General features: G+C 53.3%; 1 protein-coding gene across 8 annotated transcripts in view; it reads left to right on the top strand.

Annotated features, from left to right (window-relative positions):
- NAV2 (neuron navigator 2) overlaps nt 1-13,606 on the top strand; it is an 822,647-nt gene that overhangs the window by 795,240 nt on the left and 13,801 nt on the right. For 7 of the 8 annotated variants that reach the window (XM_056130622.1, XM_056130618.1, XM_056130629.1 and 4 more), the window contains 6 exons: nt 665-818; nt 2,018-2,180; nt 3,011-3,111; nt 5,497-5,592; nt 7,693-7,861; nt 10,763-10,998. In XM_056130622.1, coding sequence (XP_055986597.1) covers nt 665-818; nt 2,018-2,180; nt 3,011-3,111; nt 5,497-5,592; nt 7,693-7,861; nt 10,763-10,998 — 919 coding nt within the window. Of the gene's footprint in view, nt 1-664; nt 819-2,017; nt 2,181-3,010; nt 3,112-5,496; nt 5,593-7,692; nt 7,862-10,762; nt 10,999-13,606 lie in introns of those variants that run through there. The other variant, XM_056130635.1, reaches the window with a different exon arrangement.

Raw genomic sequence — 13,606 nt, 5'->3', positions numbered from 1 at the left:
AAGGGAATGGGGTTTTGACTGTGGTGACTGGAAACAAGCTCCCTTTACTTAGATCTTTAAGTTTATTTCCCTCCTTGGCAGCTAAGAATCAACCCTCAGCTCTCTGACCTCAGAGTGTCTAATCTTTAAAGCAGAGACTTGACCTTGCTTCTTTGGGTAACTTTAGATGTCCAGGGCCATGGGGTGCTATTGTAGTGGCCCAGCTGTGTAGACAGCTGGGGGAAGAGTCTTCAAACCCCAAAGATTACTGGTCCCTCTGGACAGCTCCTGTTTAGCCCTTGGTGAGTAGAGCTTTGCTAAAAGGCATCCTGAAGTCATTCTGAGGACCAGCGCTTTGCAAAGAAAGTGTGGAGAAGCTGCAAATCTGGCTCTGCCCTCAGGGATCACTGATGGTGGGCTGGGGGGTGAGGGGGAGACAATATAGGATTGCCCGGGACCAAGCCCAGGTTAGCCACATGCAAGGCCTGACTTGCCTTACCTGTTGTCACTCTGTCCCAGAAGCTGCAAAATCTGTGATATCATCACCTTGGGAAAGAGCCAGCAGCAGGCTGAACAGGGTCACTGTTGCTGATAATGGACATGGCCAGGGCCGTGGGAAGCAGAGACCCCCAAGGAGAGGCGCTCTCGCGCCTGTTTCCAGCAGGCACCCCCCTTTTGTCCATAGGATTTCTGAGTGCATGGACAGCGAAGCCGAAACGGTCATGCAGCTCCGAAATGAACTGAGAGACAAGGAGATGAAGCTCACGGACATCCGCCTTGAAGCCCTCAGCTCTGCGCACCAGCTCGACCAGCTCCGGGAGGCCATGAACCGGATGCAGGTGAGAACCGGAGCAGAGTGCAGTGGGAGGCAGAGAGAAGGCAGATGAGGAGGCACCTGGGGGGCAGCCCCAGAATCCGGGGGCAACCTGCCACATTGCCAGCCTCTTCCCTTTGCAGGCCCTCCTCCCCCCCGCTGGCCATTCAGAGAACTTTGGGACACATAGGCTAGCCATGCCCCTTCTGGGCAGAAGTAACCCCCTACACTGGACCCTTCAGGGTCCACCCGCCACCCACCCACCCCAACTCCCACTGCCAGACTCCTTTTTCTAGCCAGCGAGAGACACCTACAGCCCCTTTGCTTGCGTGGTCTGGACAGTTTGTTTCATACCCTTTCCACTGCTAGACTGTCCTTCCCCACATCCAAATGAGCCCCTTCCCTGGTGCTCAGACTCATGCCTCTCCTGTAAGGCCTTCCGAGCCCTGCAGCGGGACAAGTCCATCTATCCGAATTCCTACACGGTGGTTCTCATGGCCTTCCCGCCTTCCCTGGAACGCGTGACTTTTGGATCTCCCAGGCTCTCCTCCTTTGCCCGCCTTCCCCTGCATAGAGCTCTCAGACCTTCCACAATACTCTGGGACAGTTCTTTTTTTTTTTTTTTTCCAGTTCTTTTGCGTCACACCCGACAATGCTCAGAGGTTACTCCTGGCTTGCATGCAGGAATCACTCCTGGCAGTGCTCATCCTATGGGATGGCCAGGAATCAAACCTAGGTCGACCCCGTGGAAGGCAAATGCCCTCCCTGCTGGCCTATGACTCTAGCCCCTATTCTAGGCTACTTCTTGTTAGTATTCACAGAAGGGATGTGCCCCGTGGACTCCTCTATCTGAGACCTCAGTGGACAGTAGCATTTCCTGGGGCAGTGCCAGGAGGGTCCCGAGGAAGGCAGGCACCCTGGGAATGGGGCTCCCCAGCTCATCCAAGGCTCTGGAAGCCCAGAACCCACCAAAGTCACAGTTTCTTCAGCCTCTTAGGTTAGAAACCCCTTTTTCACCTCCTCTGGTGTGCTCCAGCACACATTTCCAAGGGCTTCTCCGAGGTCAGTTCTCTGAAGGGATGGATACCCACCCATTCTGGCCTGCAGGACACGCAGCTGGTGTCACTCCCTCAGCTGGGAACTCGCGCTCCCCTGCCACTCCCCAGAAAAGCTTCTGGGCAGACTGCACACCTGCTCAGTGAGCTTCTCCCTTGCTCTCCACAGAGTGAAATCGAGAAGCTGAAGGCGGAAAACGACCGACTGAAGTCGGAGTCCCAGGGCAGCGGCTGCAGCCGGGCCCCCTCCCAGGTGTCCCTATCAGCCTCCCCCCGGCAGTCCCTGGGCCTCTCCCAGCACAGCCTGAACCTCACAGAGTCCACCAGCCTGGGTGAGTGGAGGGATGGGGGTGGGGGGAGGGTCCCACAGTCTGGGAGGGGGTGCAGGGCAGGACCTGCAGTGGCCCCCCCACTGGTCTCCAAGCAAGAGCCCCCAGAGAAGCAGATAAACAGAGGCAATGGAGAGGCAGCAGGCGCGTGTGCACTTGGGGTGTGTGTGTGTGTGGGTGTGCGTCTGCTCCCCACCCAGCCCCGCCGTGAGACCGCTGTCATGCTTCGCTCCAGCACCTGAAGCCTCAGGGCCCTGAGCTTGGCCCTCCTCGCCCACCATGCTGAGTTCTGTTTGATCCATTTTGAAGAGGCTGACCCGCAAAACGGAATGCCGCATCTCAACCACCCATCCTGGCAGGTCCCCGTGTCCGGGGGCAGTGCTTGGCCTGTGATGTTCCCACCTCCGGGATGCATTCCAGGCTGGCGCCATAACTAGTGGACGTGACCCAGGTTTCCTTTGTTAAGCGGACTGAAGCTGACGCTTTGATTTTTTTTTCTTTTTGTTTTTTTTTTCCTTTTTCTTTTTTTTTTTTTTTTTAATCCATGATGCTGCTGTTGCTCTCGTTTTTGGTTAAGTCTCTCCCTCGCACATCCATTTGGCAAGGTACATCGTCAGCCTGCTGGTGCCTTGGTTGATCCACCCTTGGTTTCTGTGGTTGCATTCTCCATTCTGCCCTCTTCCCCTTCCTCCTCTGTCCCTCCATCCCTCCTCCCTTGCACCCTGACACCTGGTTGGACCCGCTGCTGTGCCCGGCCGGCCTCAGCGGGGGTGTCAGGCAGCCAGCTTTGCCGTCCCCCTGTGCCTAAGGCTGTTGATGTTTTCCATTCGCAGACATGTTGCTGGATGACACTGGTGAATGCTCGGCTCGGAAGGAAGGAGGCAGGCATGTTAAGATAGTTGTCAGCTTTCAGGAGCAAATGAAGTGGAAGGAGGTTAGTTGGATCCCTTCACCCTGCTCTGCCGGTCCCTGCCCCAGGTAGAACCCTACCTAGCATAGAAATGGCTGCATCAGATGTTGGCTCCTCACCACCAAAGGGGACTCTTGTCTACTACTAACGCCTCCTCAGCCGACTAACCAACCCCTGCCCCAGCATTTTGGCAGAATTCAAATGAGCCAGTGACCCAACCCTGCCCTCACTGTTAGGTTTGGAAAGTGGAACAAAGGCTTCCCAGAACACTCAATTTGCCGAAAGTGGGTTTTCTGCAGGGCATACATGGGGGAGCCTGTTCAGCCCAGAAGGGACAGAGAACTGCTGGCTGGGCGCCCCAGTTTCGTGCAGATCTCAGAGGCTGCCAGCCAAGTGGGCACTGAGACACAGCAGCCAAGGTGTCAGAGCACACGTGTGGCTAACGGTGACATGGGGTCAGGTCAGGGAGATAGCTCAGTGGGTTAGTGTCCATGCTTTGTATACCAGGGTCCCAGGTTCAATCACACACACACACACACACACACACACACACACACACACACATACACACACACACACAAAACCACTAGGTGTATTGTGGTGCCCTACCCCTGCAAAAAAAAAAAAGACATGGGGCAGCATCTTGACTTGCTGAAGCTGGCAGCTCTGTTCTGAGGACTTTCCATTATCTTCCCCAGTCTAAAAATTCAGATGACTCCTATTCCTCTCTTAGACGTTACTTTAGAGGGGGCGGTGAGGCGGGTCACCAAGTTAACTTTCAGCTAGTGACAAGATCCAAATGATGCTGAGAAAGACCATATTTCTAGTGAGCAAAGACTTCAGGAGGTGCTATCTCGAGTCCCTTGAGTTTTTTCTTTTTCTAACCACCACACCATAATAGTTGGAAGCCACAGGGCCACCAGTGAGGAATGTCAGTGGGCAGCCTCCTTGCCAGGGGATTCCACTTTCCAACTGGGTCTCTCTTCCTACAGAAGAGGGTCAACCCAGAACTTGCAGCTCTGCCAGGAGCTATAGCATCCTCTAGTCCCAGAAAGACCCAGTGGGTGGCTTCATTGCAGAGCTTAGCTGACAGGGTGACAGACTCTCAAGCATGAGAGTTCATTCTTAGATCCTCTTCAATTAACAGAGGATCCTGGCGAATGCCCCTTATCCTGGTGATCCACAGCATGAACCAACAGAACAAAGTTCAAATCACTTGCAAAATGTGTGCCTCTTTGCGTGGCCACAGCTTCTGGGTGAAATTGCAGAAGTAGGTGTTGATCTCTGCAGTGGTACAACTGAGGACCCTCAGAGCTCATCATCACTTCCCTAAGGCTACAAGGCGAGTAACAGGACCAGATGGGTGTTCTCCTCTCTGCTGGTTCCTATTTCCTTGCGGGCATGTTGGATATTTAAAAAAAAAAAAAAAACATGATGGGGCTGGAGCAATGGCACAGCGGGTAGGGCATTTGCCTTGCATGCGGCCGACTCGGGTTCGATTCCCAGCATCCCATATGGTCCCCTGAGCACCGCCAGGGGTAATTCGTGAGTGCAGAGCCACGAATAACCCCTGTGCATTGCCAGGTGTGACCCAAAAAGCCAAAAAAAAAAATGATATTCGATTAGCATTTTTCAGTGTATCACTGTGATCTATTAACCCCCACACTACAGAGTCCCGTGGGCAGAGACACAAACCAGTAGAAACAGATTGTAAACTTCCTAGGGTTTCACTAGTTTCCTGAGTGGATCATGTTTTTCCATTTAATAATAATCAAAGCAATTGATTAAAAATAATAATAGTAAAAATTTTATTGAAATTTTTTTTAAATTTTATTAAAAAATAGCTTTTTGAAAAAATAAAAATAGTAACTGGAAGTTGTTTAAGACATACTATTTAAATATAAATAAGATGTGGGGAAAACCTAAAAATCTGCATAAACAAATATGGGCAGTGTCGGTGGGTTTAGTTGCAAGCAGACCTGTGGAAACATGAGCCCCCCGAGCTTGGTGGCTTGGTCCCTGGAGCTTCCTGCATAAGGTGAGTTTGTGAGCAAGGCTTGGCAAAGTGGAGATGGCAGCCAGGAGAAGGGGGAGCTTTCCAGGCAGGGGATGTATGATCTTCACCCTCAACAAGGTACATTGTGCTCAAAATGTTTTACAGTCTGGAGTAGGTGGGGGCGAAGGTCCTTTCTTTCTGGTTTAGGAATTGCTGTAGTAGCAGCAGAGCAGGGGATGCTGGGAAGACTATCCTTCAATCTCAGTGAGAAAGAAACATGACTCACAAATAACAAGGCGGACTTCTATCCCCCTCTGCAACTGCTGGTGGGATTCTAAGACAATGTGAGTCCCTGTGGAACTGTCAGGAAAGATGCACCTGGTTTTCACCTGCCTACATTTCCTTACCCTTAGGATTCCAGACCACACGTCTTTCTTATTGGCTGCATTGGAGTCAGTGGCAAGACGAAGTGGGATGTGCTCGATGGGGTGGTTAGACGGCTGTTCAAAGTAAGTGTTTCACGAAGATGCTGTGGCAGGGTACCTAACGTGGGGACCTGGGCTTTGGGAGGGTCAGGGAGTATGTGTCATCATGCCATCTCTTAGGCCCATCCCTTCTCCCACAACCTTAAGTCGCTGGGTCTTGTGTGCTTACCCTCAAGTGACTAGCAGGAGGACGGAAAGCACGGCCAGACTGACCGTTTCTCTGTGCCAAGTGAGGGTCTTGTCCCCAGCCTGAGCAGAGGACTGATTCAGATTCTCTCTTTACTCTCAAATTCCATCCTGTTCAATATGCTTGGGAACGGATCACCTGTGGCTGGTTTGAAGCTGAGTGGTCAGTTTTCCATCCTTTGTTCGGGGCAGCTGGATTTGATCCAGTTTGCCCCACTGACTGTGCCAACACTTAAGAGCCTCTGATTCAGGCTGCAAGTGAAATTCACCTCTGATCAGTGGCCAGTGTCAAGGACGTTGGCGTAGTTAACTTTTCTGTTCATTGAAATCACATTAAAAGCAGGGGTGTTAGGCACAACAGGGAAATAAAATGTGAGGTGGTTGGAAAGAAACCTGGAGTGCATCTTTTCTATTGCCCTGCAGTCAGTCAGTCAAGAACCCAAAGTCTCTACTAATGAGATTGAAAAGGAAGTCACAATGCCCATGTTTGTTTGTTTTTTGTCTATGTTCCAGAAAGCATGCTAAGTTCCTCCTTTGTGTTACTCTTAATTTGTAGCCAGTCCTGGGAGAAAGATTCTGTTTCTTTGTTTCTTACCTCCATTTTTTTTTTCTTTTTGGGTCACACCGGGGATGCATAGGGATTACTCCTGGCTCATACACTCAGAAATTACTACTGGCAGTGCTTGGGGAACCATATGGGATGCTGGGAGTCGAACCCGGGTTGGCTGATGCAAGGCAAACGCCCTACCCGCTGTGCTATTGCTCCAGCCCCATCCTCCATTTTTAAAAGTGAGGAAAGGCTGGGGTAACAGCTCCAAGTGGGAGTGTGCATGTTCTGTGTGCAGAGTGCCCCCAGTTCAATTCCTGATGTCACCTGGTCCCTTAGCACCACCAGGAGTGACCCCCGATCCATGTACCACAAAGAGCCTGGGCACCACTGCGTGTGACGCCCAAACAGAACAAGACGGAATTTTTTTTTTTTTTTAAAGATGAAAGTGAGGAAACTGAAATCTAGATGGGTTCACTTGCCTAAGAGATCAAAGATCCACAAAGCACCAAGTGTTGCTCGTGCTGAGTCGGTCTGTCTTCAGACCCTGGCTTAACTAGAATGTTTTCATCTCTAGTGAGTGGGTTCAGATTAATGACTTCACTCTTCCTTTTCTCCCACTCTGACCGGGAATCCCAGAGGATAGGACAACCTCTGGAAAGAGGCTTGGAAAGAGCCTTTGGAGCTGAGACCCTTCCCCAAAAAAGATAGAACTCAGTGTCCACCCACTTCAGAGTCCAGGTTCTGAGCTTGGTTCCAAGCTTGGAACCAGCCTTGGTTCCGAGCTCATTGCCCTGGGACCTTTAGGTCGGTGACTTAAAAGGCAGCGTTTTCCAAAGGCAGGCAGCTCACCTTTTTCTTGTTCACATTCTGGATCTGCTTTCTGTCGGCCATCCCAGACCTGATTCCCTCTGTTGCCACCCACAGGGTGTCTGCCCCCAGCCTGAAGAAGGGGCAGGCAGAGGGGCTTCCTGTCAGAATGGCTTTCTCATGATCCGTGCAGCAGCGCTGTGCCCTGGGTCCAGTAGCCACAGGACTTCAGCTGCCGCCTTACTCTCCCATGCTTGCTTCATCCAGACTAAACGTCCAGTCGTTTTAGGAGGGTGGGGAGGGGTGCTCCGCAGTTCCCCCAAGCCCTAACTAAACAAATTTGTATTTCATGAGGCCTTTGTGGCCCAGGCCCACAGACCATAATAAACCACCTCCCCCCACCTCCTTCCTGCCGCTGGTTTGCATGGCACTGTGTCCCTCACAGGTAAGCTGCTGAGAAAGGAGTGACGGAGAAAGGAGTGCCCGTAAATCACCCAGCGAGAACCAGCCACCCCGGGCAGCTCGGGAGCCTCCTTTTTGATGGGGTCTTTGTTTGGGTTTTCCTTCCCCCCCACCTCCAGGAGTACATCATTCACGTGGACCCGGTGAGTCAGCTGGGGCTGAATTCTGACAGTGTCCTCGGCTACAGCATTGGAGAGATCAAGCGCAGCAACGCTTCCGAAACCCCGGAGCTGCTCCCGTGCGGCTACCTGGTGGGCGAGAATACCACCATCTCGGTGGCCATCAAAGGTACAGCATGGGCCCGCCCAGCCCCAGGGTTGGGTGCTTCCTGTTCTGTACTGGGGGATGGGGGGGGGGGGGGGAACCTCAGAAACAGACACCAACGTCTGGGCCTCTCTGTGTGGGTGGGTGGTTTTAGTTCTCCCCCAAACCCCACTCCCACTTTCGACCACAGTTATTCTTACCTAAGCAAGTTGAACGGTCTTCAGCTTTCTCTACCACCACTGGAGGAAACAAATTAGGGCCCGTTTGTTGCTGAAATCATCTGACAAAAGCTCCCATTAGCTGGATGACTCGGAGATAATGGAATCTTAATAGCCCCCTGGGACTGAGGCTCTTCCCAGACCTGGGATGAGCTCTTCTCGACAGCCGGTGTTGGACGCCATCCCATGCTGCTGCAGACGGGAAACCACAGTTTGCTGTGGAGCGGGAGAAAAGTGACCCCAGGAACCCACCAAGGGCTTGCCCCCTGTGTGGTGCCCCCAAGCTTCCTGTGATGGGGTGCCTCAGACCAGAGTACGACCCTCAGCAGTGCTCTCTGTGATATGAGGGGAAATTGCATGGCCAGATAGAGCAGCCTGGCAGACAGGTTCCCCCACCCCCCCACCCCAGCCCCCCACTCCCCATGTGGGTGTGAGGGCGAAGGTTTGTGAACACTCAAGTTCTTTCATGTCCCAAACCCTGCCGTTCAAAGGCTGACTTAATCACATCTTACCCAAATTTACTGAAAGACAAGACTTCCTTTTCCTGTGTTCTATGATGCTCCCCATAGAACAGATTTTAGTTTTGTTGGTGGTGTTTTTTTCTTTGGGGGGGGGGCACATCTAGCAATGCTCAGGATTTGCTCCTGACTCCGTGCTCAGGGGACCACGTACAGTGCCAAGGTAGAACCGCACTTGGCCATATGCAAACGGCAAGCGCCTTTAGCCCCTGCTATCTCTCCAGCCCAGAGCAGATTTGAGCATTGTCCCAGCCTGGGCTCCGTCTCTGGGTTCTCCCACCTCTCATTTTTCTGAAGGGCCATCATTTGACCACAGCTTTATTATGTATTTGTGAGTCTCTGGGTCATAACCATTAATGAGCTTCATGGTGTCAGAGGCCCTTCGTAGGTGTGACTGCCAGGTTCCTGGAAGAACCGGGAGATGGGGTGGAAGGGGTGGGCAGCTGCTGAGAGCAGGCCACGGCTCTGCAGAAAGAGGACGAGAGTATCCGCCTCTGCTTCCTGTTCAGCAGGGACCATCCCACCGCAGAGCCTGGTCTGTTGCTGCTGTCTCTCTGCCAGGGTTTTAGCATCTCCAGGAATTTTGTTTGATCGGCAGTGGTGGTGGTGGTTTTTAATGTTAGCCAGGGAAATAATTCAAAGTCCTGGGGTGGGAGGGGATACCCAGGAGCCTTGCTTTTGACCACCTCTTGGTTGGTCCCCCCAAGCACCTAGCCCCAAAGCACTGCCAGGTGTAGCAAAGCAAAATCAAAAACTATAATAATGCTTTTGTTGCTGTGGGACTACATTATGCAGAGCTGGGGAAGGCATGGGGTGGCACTGAGGCCCTACACGTGCAAATCACATCCCTGGCCCCTTACTGGGTTCACTTTTAAGTGATTTCTATCATGTCTCTTCTCCTGTCATATGTAAGAGATAGACCTTCAAGGTCCTAAAATCCATACACAGATTTGAACTGGAAGACACCGAAATGTTTCATTTCAGTGGTATCTGGGGAAAGGAGTCTGAGTGGGTCATAGCTAAAGAGTTTGTCTATAAAATACTCCTAGGGCCAGAGAGATAGCATAGTAGGAAGGGTGCTTGCATTGCACATAAGTTCAAACCCCAGCACTGCACATGGCCCCCCCAGCATCACCAGAAAGCATCCTTAAACATAGAACCAGGAGTAAATCATGAACACCAGGGGTATGACCCTAGCCCCAGAACAGTTACTCCTGGTATGAAGGGATGGTTAAAGAGAAAGTCTGGATAGAGTCAGGGATATAGTAACAGCAGGTAAGGTACTTTCTTTGCACATGACTGACCCAGGTTCAGTCCTCTGCACCACATAGGATCCCCCAAGCACTGCCAGGAGGGACCCCTGAGCACAACTGGTATGGCCCAGACCCCCACCATTCCCTTCCCCACAGAAAAGAGAAAGCCTGGAGCTGCAAACCTGCCAGCTCCACATTGTCGATAGTCAGTAGAGAAACTGCTCAGTACTTTGCATTGAGCTTCAAGCCTATGTTCTGGACCTTGGATGCATCATCTCTGGGAAGGCTTCTAAGGAAAGAGCTCTCTTCAAGTCAATAGCTCTGATGCATGACGCCACCCAGGCAAGGATCTGGGCAGAGAAGGTCCCCCTTTATGTCTCCAAGGCACAAAGGTCTCAGCTGGTACAGTTGATTCTGCATCGATGGCAGCCACAGCGCAAACCATATAACAGACACACACACACACACGCACACACACACGCACACACATCTGCCTTTGTCCCCATTTTGAAGATAGACACTTAGTTATCTGCACATTCCATCTCAGTGTGGCCACATGGCACGTGGCACCTAGCACACAGGGTGAGGGACCAGGGTGAAGAGGCAGTCTCAGGGAGAGGGATGGGAAAACGCCACCCCAAGAGGCAAGCAGAACCCAGCATCTCAGGAATCCTGCCAAGGACGGGGGAATCAAGGTCAGATATTCGAGATGGGTCTGAGTGTGGCAAAGTCGGGCAGAGCACTGGGGGCCCAGCAGACCGGGGCTGTTGCTCTCATCCCCTGGACCCAGGCGGGCAGGGCCTGAGGGGTAAGGGGTAAGCTGCCCAGCAAGGCCTGCCCCTCAAGCCCCAGCAGTCCCAGGGAGCAGGCAGGGAGAGAGAGCTGCCCTTGCCCCAGGCTGCTAATCCCCCTCCCTCCTGCCTCTCTCCAACCCAGGGCTCGCAGAGAACAGCCTGGACTCGCTGGTGTTCGAGTCCCTCATCCCCAAGCCCATCCTGCAACGCTACATCTCCCTGCTGGTGGAGCATCGGCGCATCATCTTGTCGGGCCCCAGTGGCACTGGGAAGACCTACCTGGCCAACCGCCTCTCCGAGTACCTGGTCCTGCGGGAGGGCCGCGAGCTGACAGATGGCATCATCGCCACCTTCAACGTGGACCATAAGTCCAGCAAGGTGAGGGCATGGTTGGCAGGCTGCCGCCCGGCCTAAAAGAGAAAAATCCTTCAGGTCCCTCCAGAACCAGATGCCAGCCCTGTCCTGACAGGGGAGCAGCATTCCAAGGAGGCCCCCCCATGGGGAGCAGGAATAACCTCCTGGTGGAGGTCAGAGCGTCTCAGGATTGGCTTGTTTCTCTGCTGGCTTTCCCAAGGGACACTCGGGAGGCCCCGGGATCCCACTCAGCCAACCAGGCCAGCAGCTCGATGCCAGAGCCCCTCTGCTTGCAATTCTGTTCAGGCCCTATGGTGCCAGGGATGTTTCCCATAAAGCACAGAGACCATGCGGTGCTTGGGATTGAGCAAGGTGAGGCTCGTGATAGCACAGCGGTAGGGCGTTTGCCTTGCACACAGCCAACATGGCCGACCCGAGTTCGATTCCTCCACCCCTCTCGGAGAGCCCGGCAAGCTACCGAGAGTATCTCGCCCGCACGGCAGAGCCTGGCAAGCTCCCCGTGACGTATTCAATATGCCAAACACAGTAACAATAAGTCTCACGATGGAGACGTTACTGGGCCCGCTCGAGCAAATCGATGAACAACGGGAGGACTGTGACTGTGACTGTGACTGTGCTGTGACTGTGACTGTGAGGCTCATGCTTCATTGTGCCCTCACCACAACTCTGTCTCCCAAGCCTCAACAAGTTTCGTCTCTAAGTCAGTTTTTCGATGGGAGGGCACGCACCCAGCAGTGCTCAGGACTTATTCCTGAGCCTGTGCTCAGGAATCCAGAGCTCAGAGAACTGTCTACAGTGCTGGGGGTCAAAGCAGCTCAGACACTTGCAAGGCAAGCCCCTGACCCACTGGACTCTCTGGCCCCTCAAAATCCATTTTACTCATCCATCCATTGCCCCTCGCTCATGAGCTGAGCGTGATACTTAGTGCTGATGCTTCTTCAGGATCACACAGATACATTCATTTCATTGTATCATGTGCAGCTAAGTGCTCTTGTTTTTCCAAGACAAAATTCCTTCTGAGGAACGGCAAGAACAGCCGCCCACTTTTCCGGACTGCCTGTCCCAGGTTCGGCGGTCATCTCCCCACTGTGCCCTCAGAGAGGCGAGGATTGCTCTCCCAGCGTGCCAAGGAAGCTGCTTAGGCGTCAGTAGACTGGCCGTATGCCTAAGACACACACATGATGAACCGGAGCCTCATAACAGAGCCTGACCTGGTCCCAGCTGAAGCCAAGGAGGTGTTTTCTGAAGCTGGGTTCATATGACAGAGGGTGGGTGACCCCCTCTGCCCGCCGCTGTGCATGGGAAGTTAGTGCTGAGTAGAAATGTCCCCTCTACCTGCATTGGTCTCTCTCTGCACTCCAGACTCTGTGCTCTGGGGCCTCCTTCCCCTGCGGCCTGCTCGTGTGGTCCCAGAGAGCTGGGGGACCCCACACATAAGTTCTTAAATGATCTGTGATTTGGTTTTGTTTATTTGGTTTTGGGTTTTTTTGTTTGTTTGTTTGACTTTTTGGCTCACACCCTGGCGGTGCTCAGGGGTTACTCTTGGCTCTGGCCTCAGGAATTACTCCTGGAGAGCTCGCGGGAACCATATGGGATGCCAGGGATTGAACCCAGGTCGTCCATGTGCAAGGGAAGCGCTCTCCCCCCTGTACTATAACTCTGGCCCTGTTCTGAGGTGATCTTGATGTCCTGTTGGGACAGGACAAGTGAGAGGCGGTCAGGAGCCTTGAGTCAGGGTGTCGGGCTCCGTGTCAGCCCCCCTCACTCCCCTGTTCTCCCCTTGGAGGGTGTCCTCTCACCAACCAAATCCTGCAAGTCTGAGTGGGCTCCTGTCCTGGTCAGATGACCGAGGCCAAGGTTCCAAGGTGGCAAATGAAAAATTACTAGTAAGGGGGAAGGTCAGACTGTTGCGCCTACCAGCCACCCTGACTCAGTGGACAGAGAGGGAGAGAGGGACAGAGGGAGACAGAGACACAGAGAGACACGGAGACAGAGAGTGCATGTACATGTGTGTGCGTGTGTGCATGTGTGTGTGTGTGGGTGCACGTGTGTCTGTTTCAGCTATCTCTGCCCAATCACCACCCTACTGTGCCTCAGTTTTCCTGTCTGTCAGAGGAGTACCATTCTAGCTCCCACCCCAGTGTCCCTGCGGGCCTGTGTAGGGGGCTCTGCAGAGCTGGCCCCATCACGAAGGTGATGACATCACTAGGTTCTTGGACCCTCCCTGCCCACCCTGCTTCAGCCCCTGCTACTCTTCACCGTGACCCTTTCTCTCTACCTTGGCCTTGGTCCTCAGCCCTCACAGGGCTGCTTGCTGGGGGTGCCCTAGCCAGTGGCCCACCTATCCTTCCTGCCTAAACTCAAAGCTGGTCCTTTAGCCCCCAATCTTCCAGCTGCCTGCAGCCTGCCCTCCTCTCCCCCTGCTCCAGGTACCTCAGCCTCACTCGGCAACACTGTGGGGAGTGGGGCACAGGTTCACTGCAGGGCTGGGGACAACCCCACCCTGGCTGCTGGCACAGTTCGAACAGCAGGCCCAGTAACATCTCCATTGTGACACTAGTTGCTGTGTTTGGCATATTTTAATACGTCACGGGGAGCTTGCCAAGCTTTG

This window comes from Sorex fumeus, unplaced genomic scaffold (genome assembly GCF_029834395.1).
Source record: "Sorex fumeus unplaced genomic scaffold, SorFum_2.1 ptg000007l, whole genome shotgun sequence".
NCBI lineage: Eukaryota > Metazoa > Chordata > Mammalia > Eulipotyphla > Soricidae > Sorex > Sorex fumeus.
The sequence above is the reverse complement of the archived record's forward strand: the minus strand, read 5'-3'. Positions and strand labels throughout refer to the sequence as shown.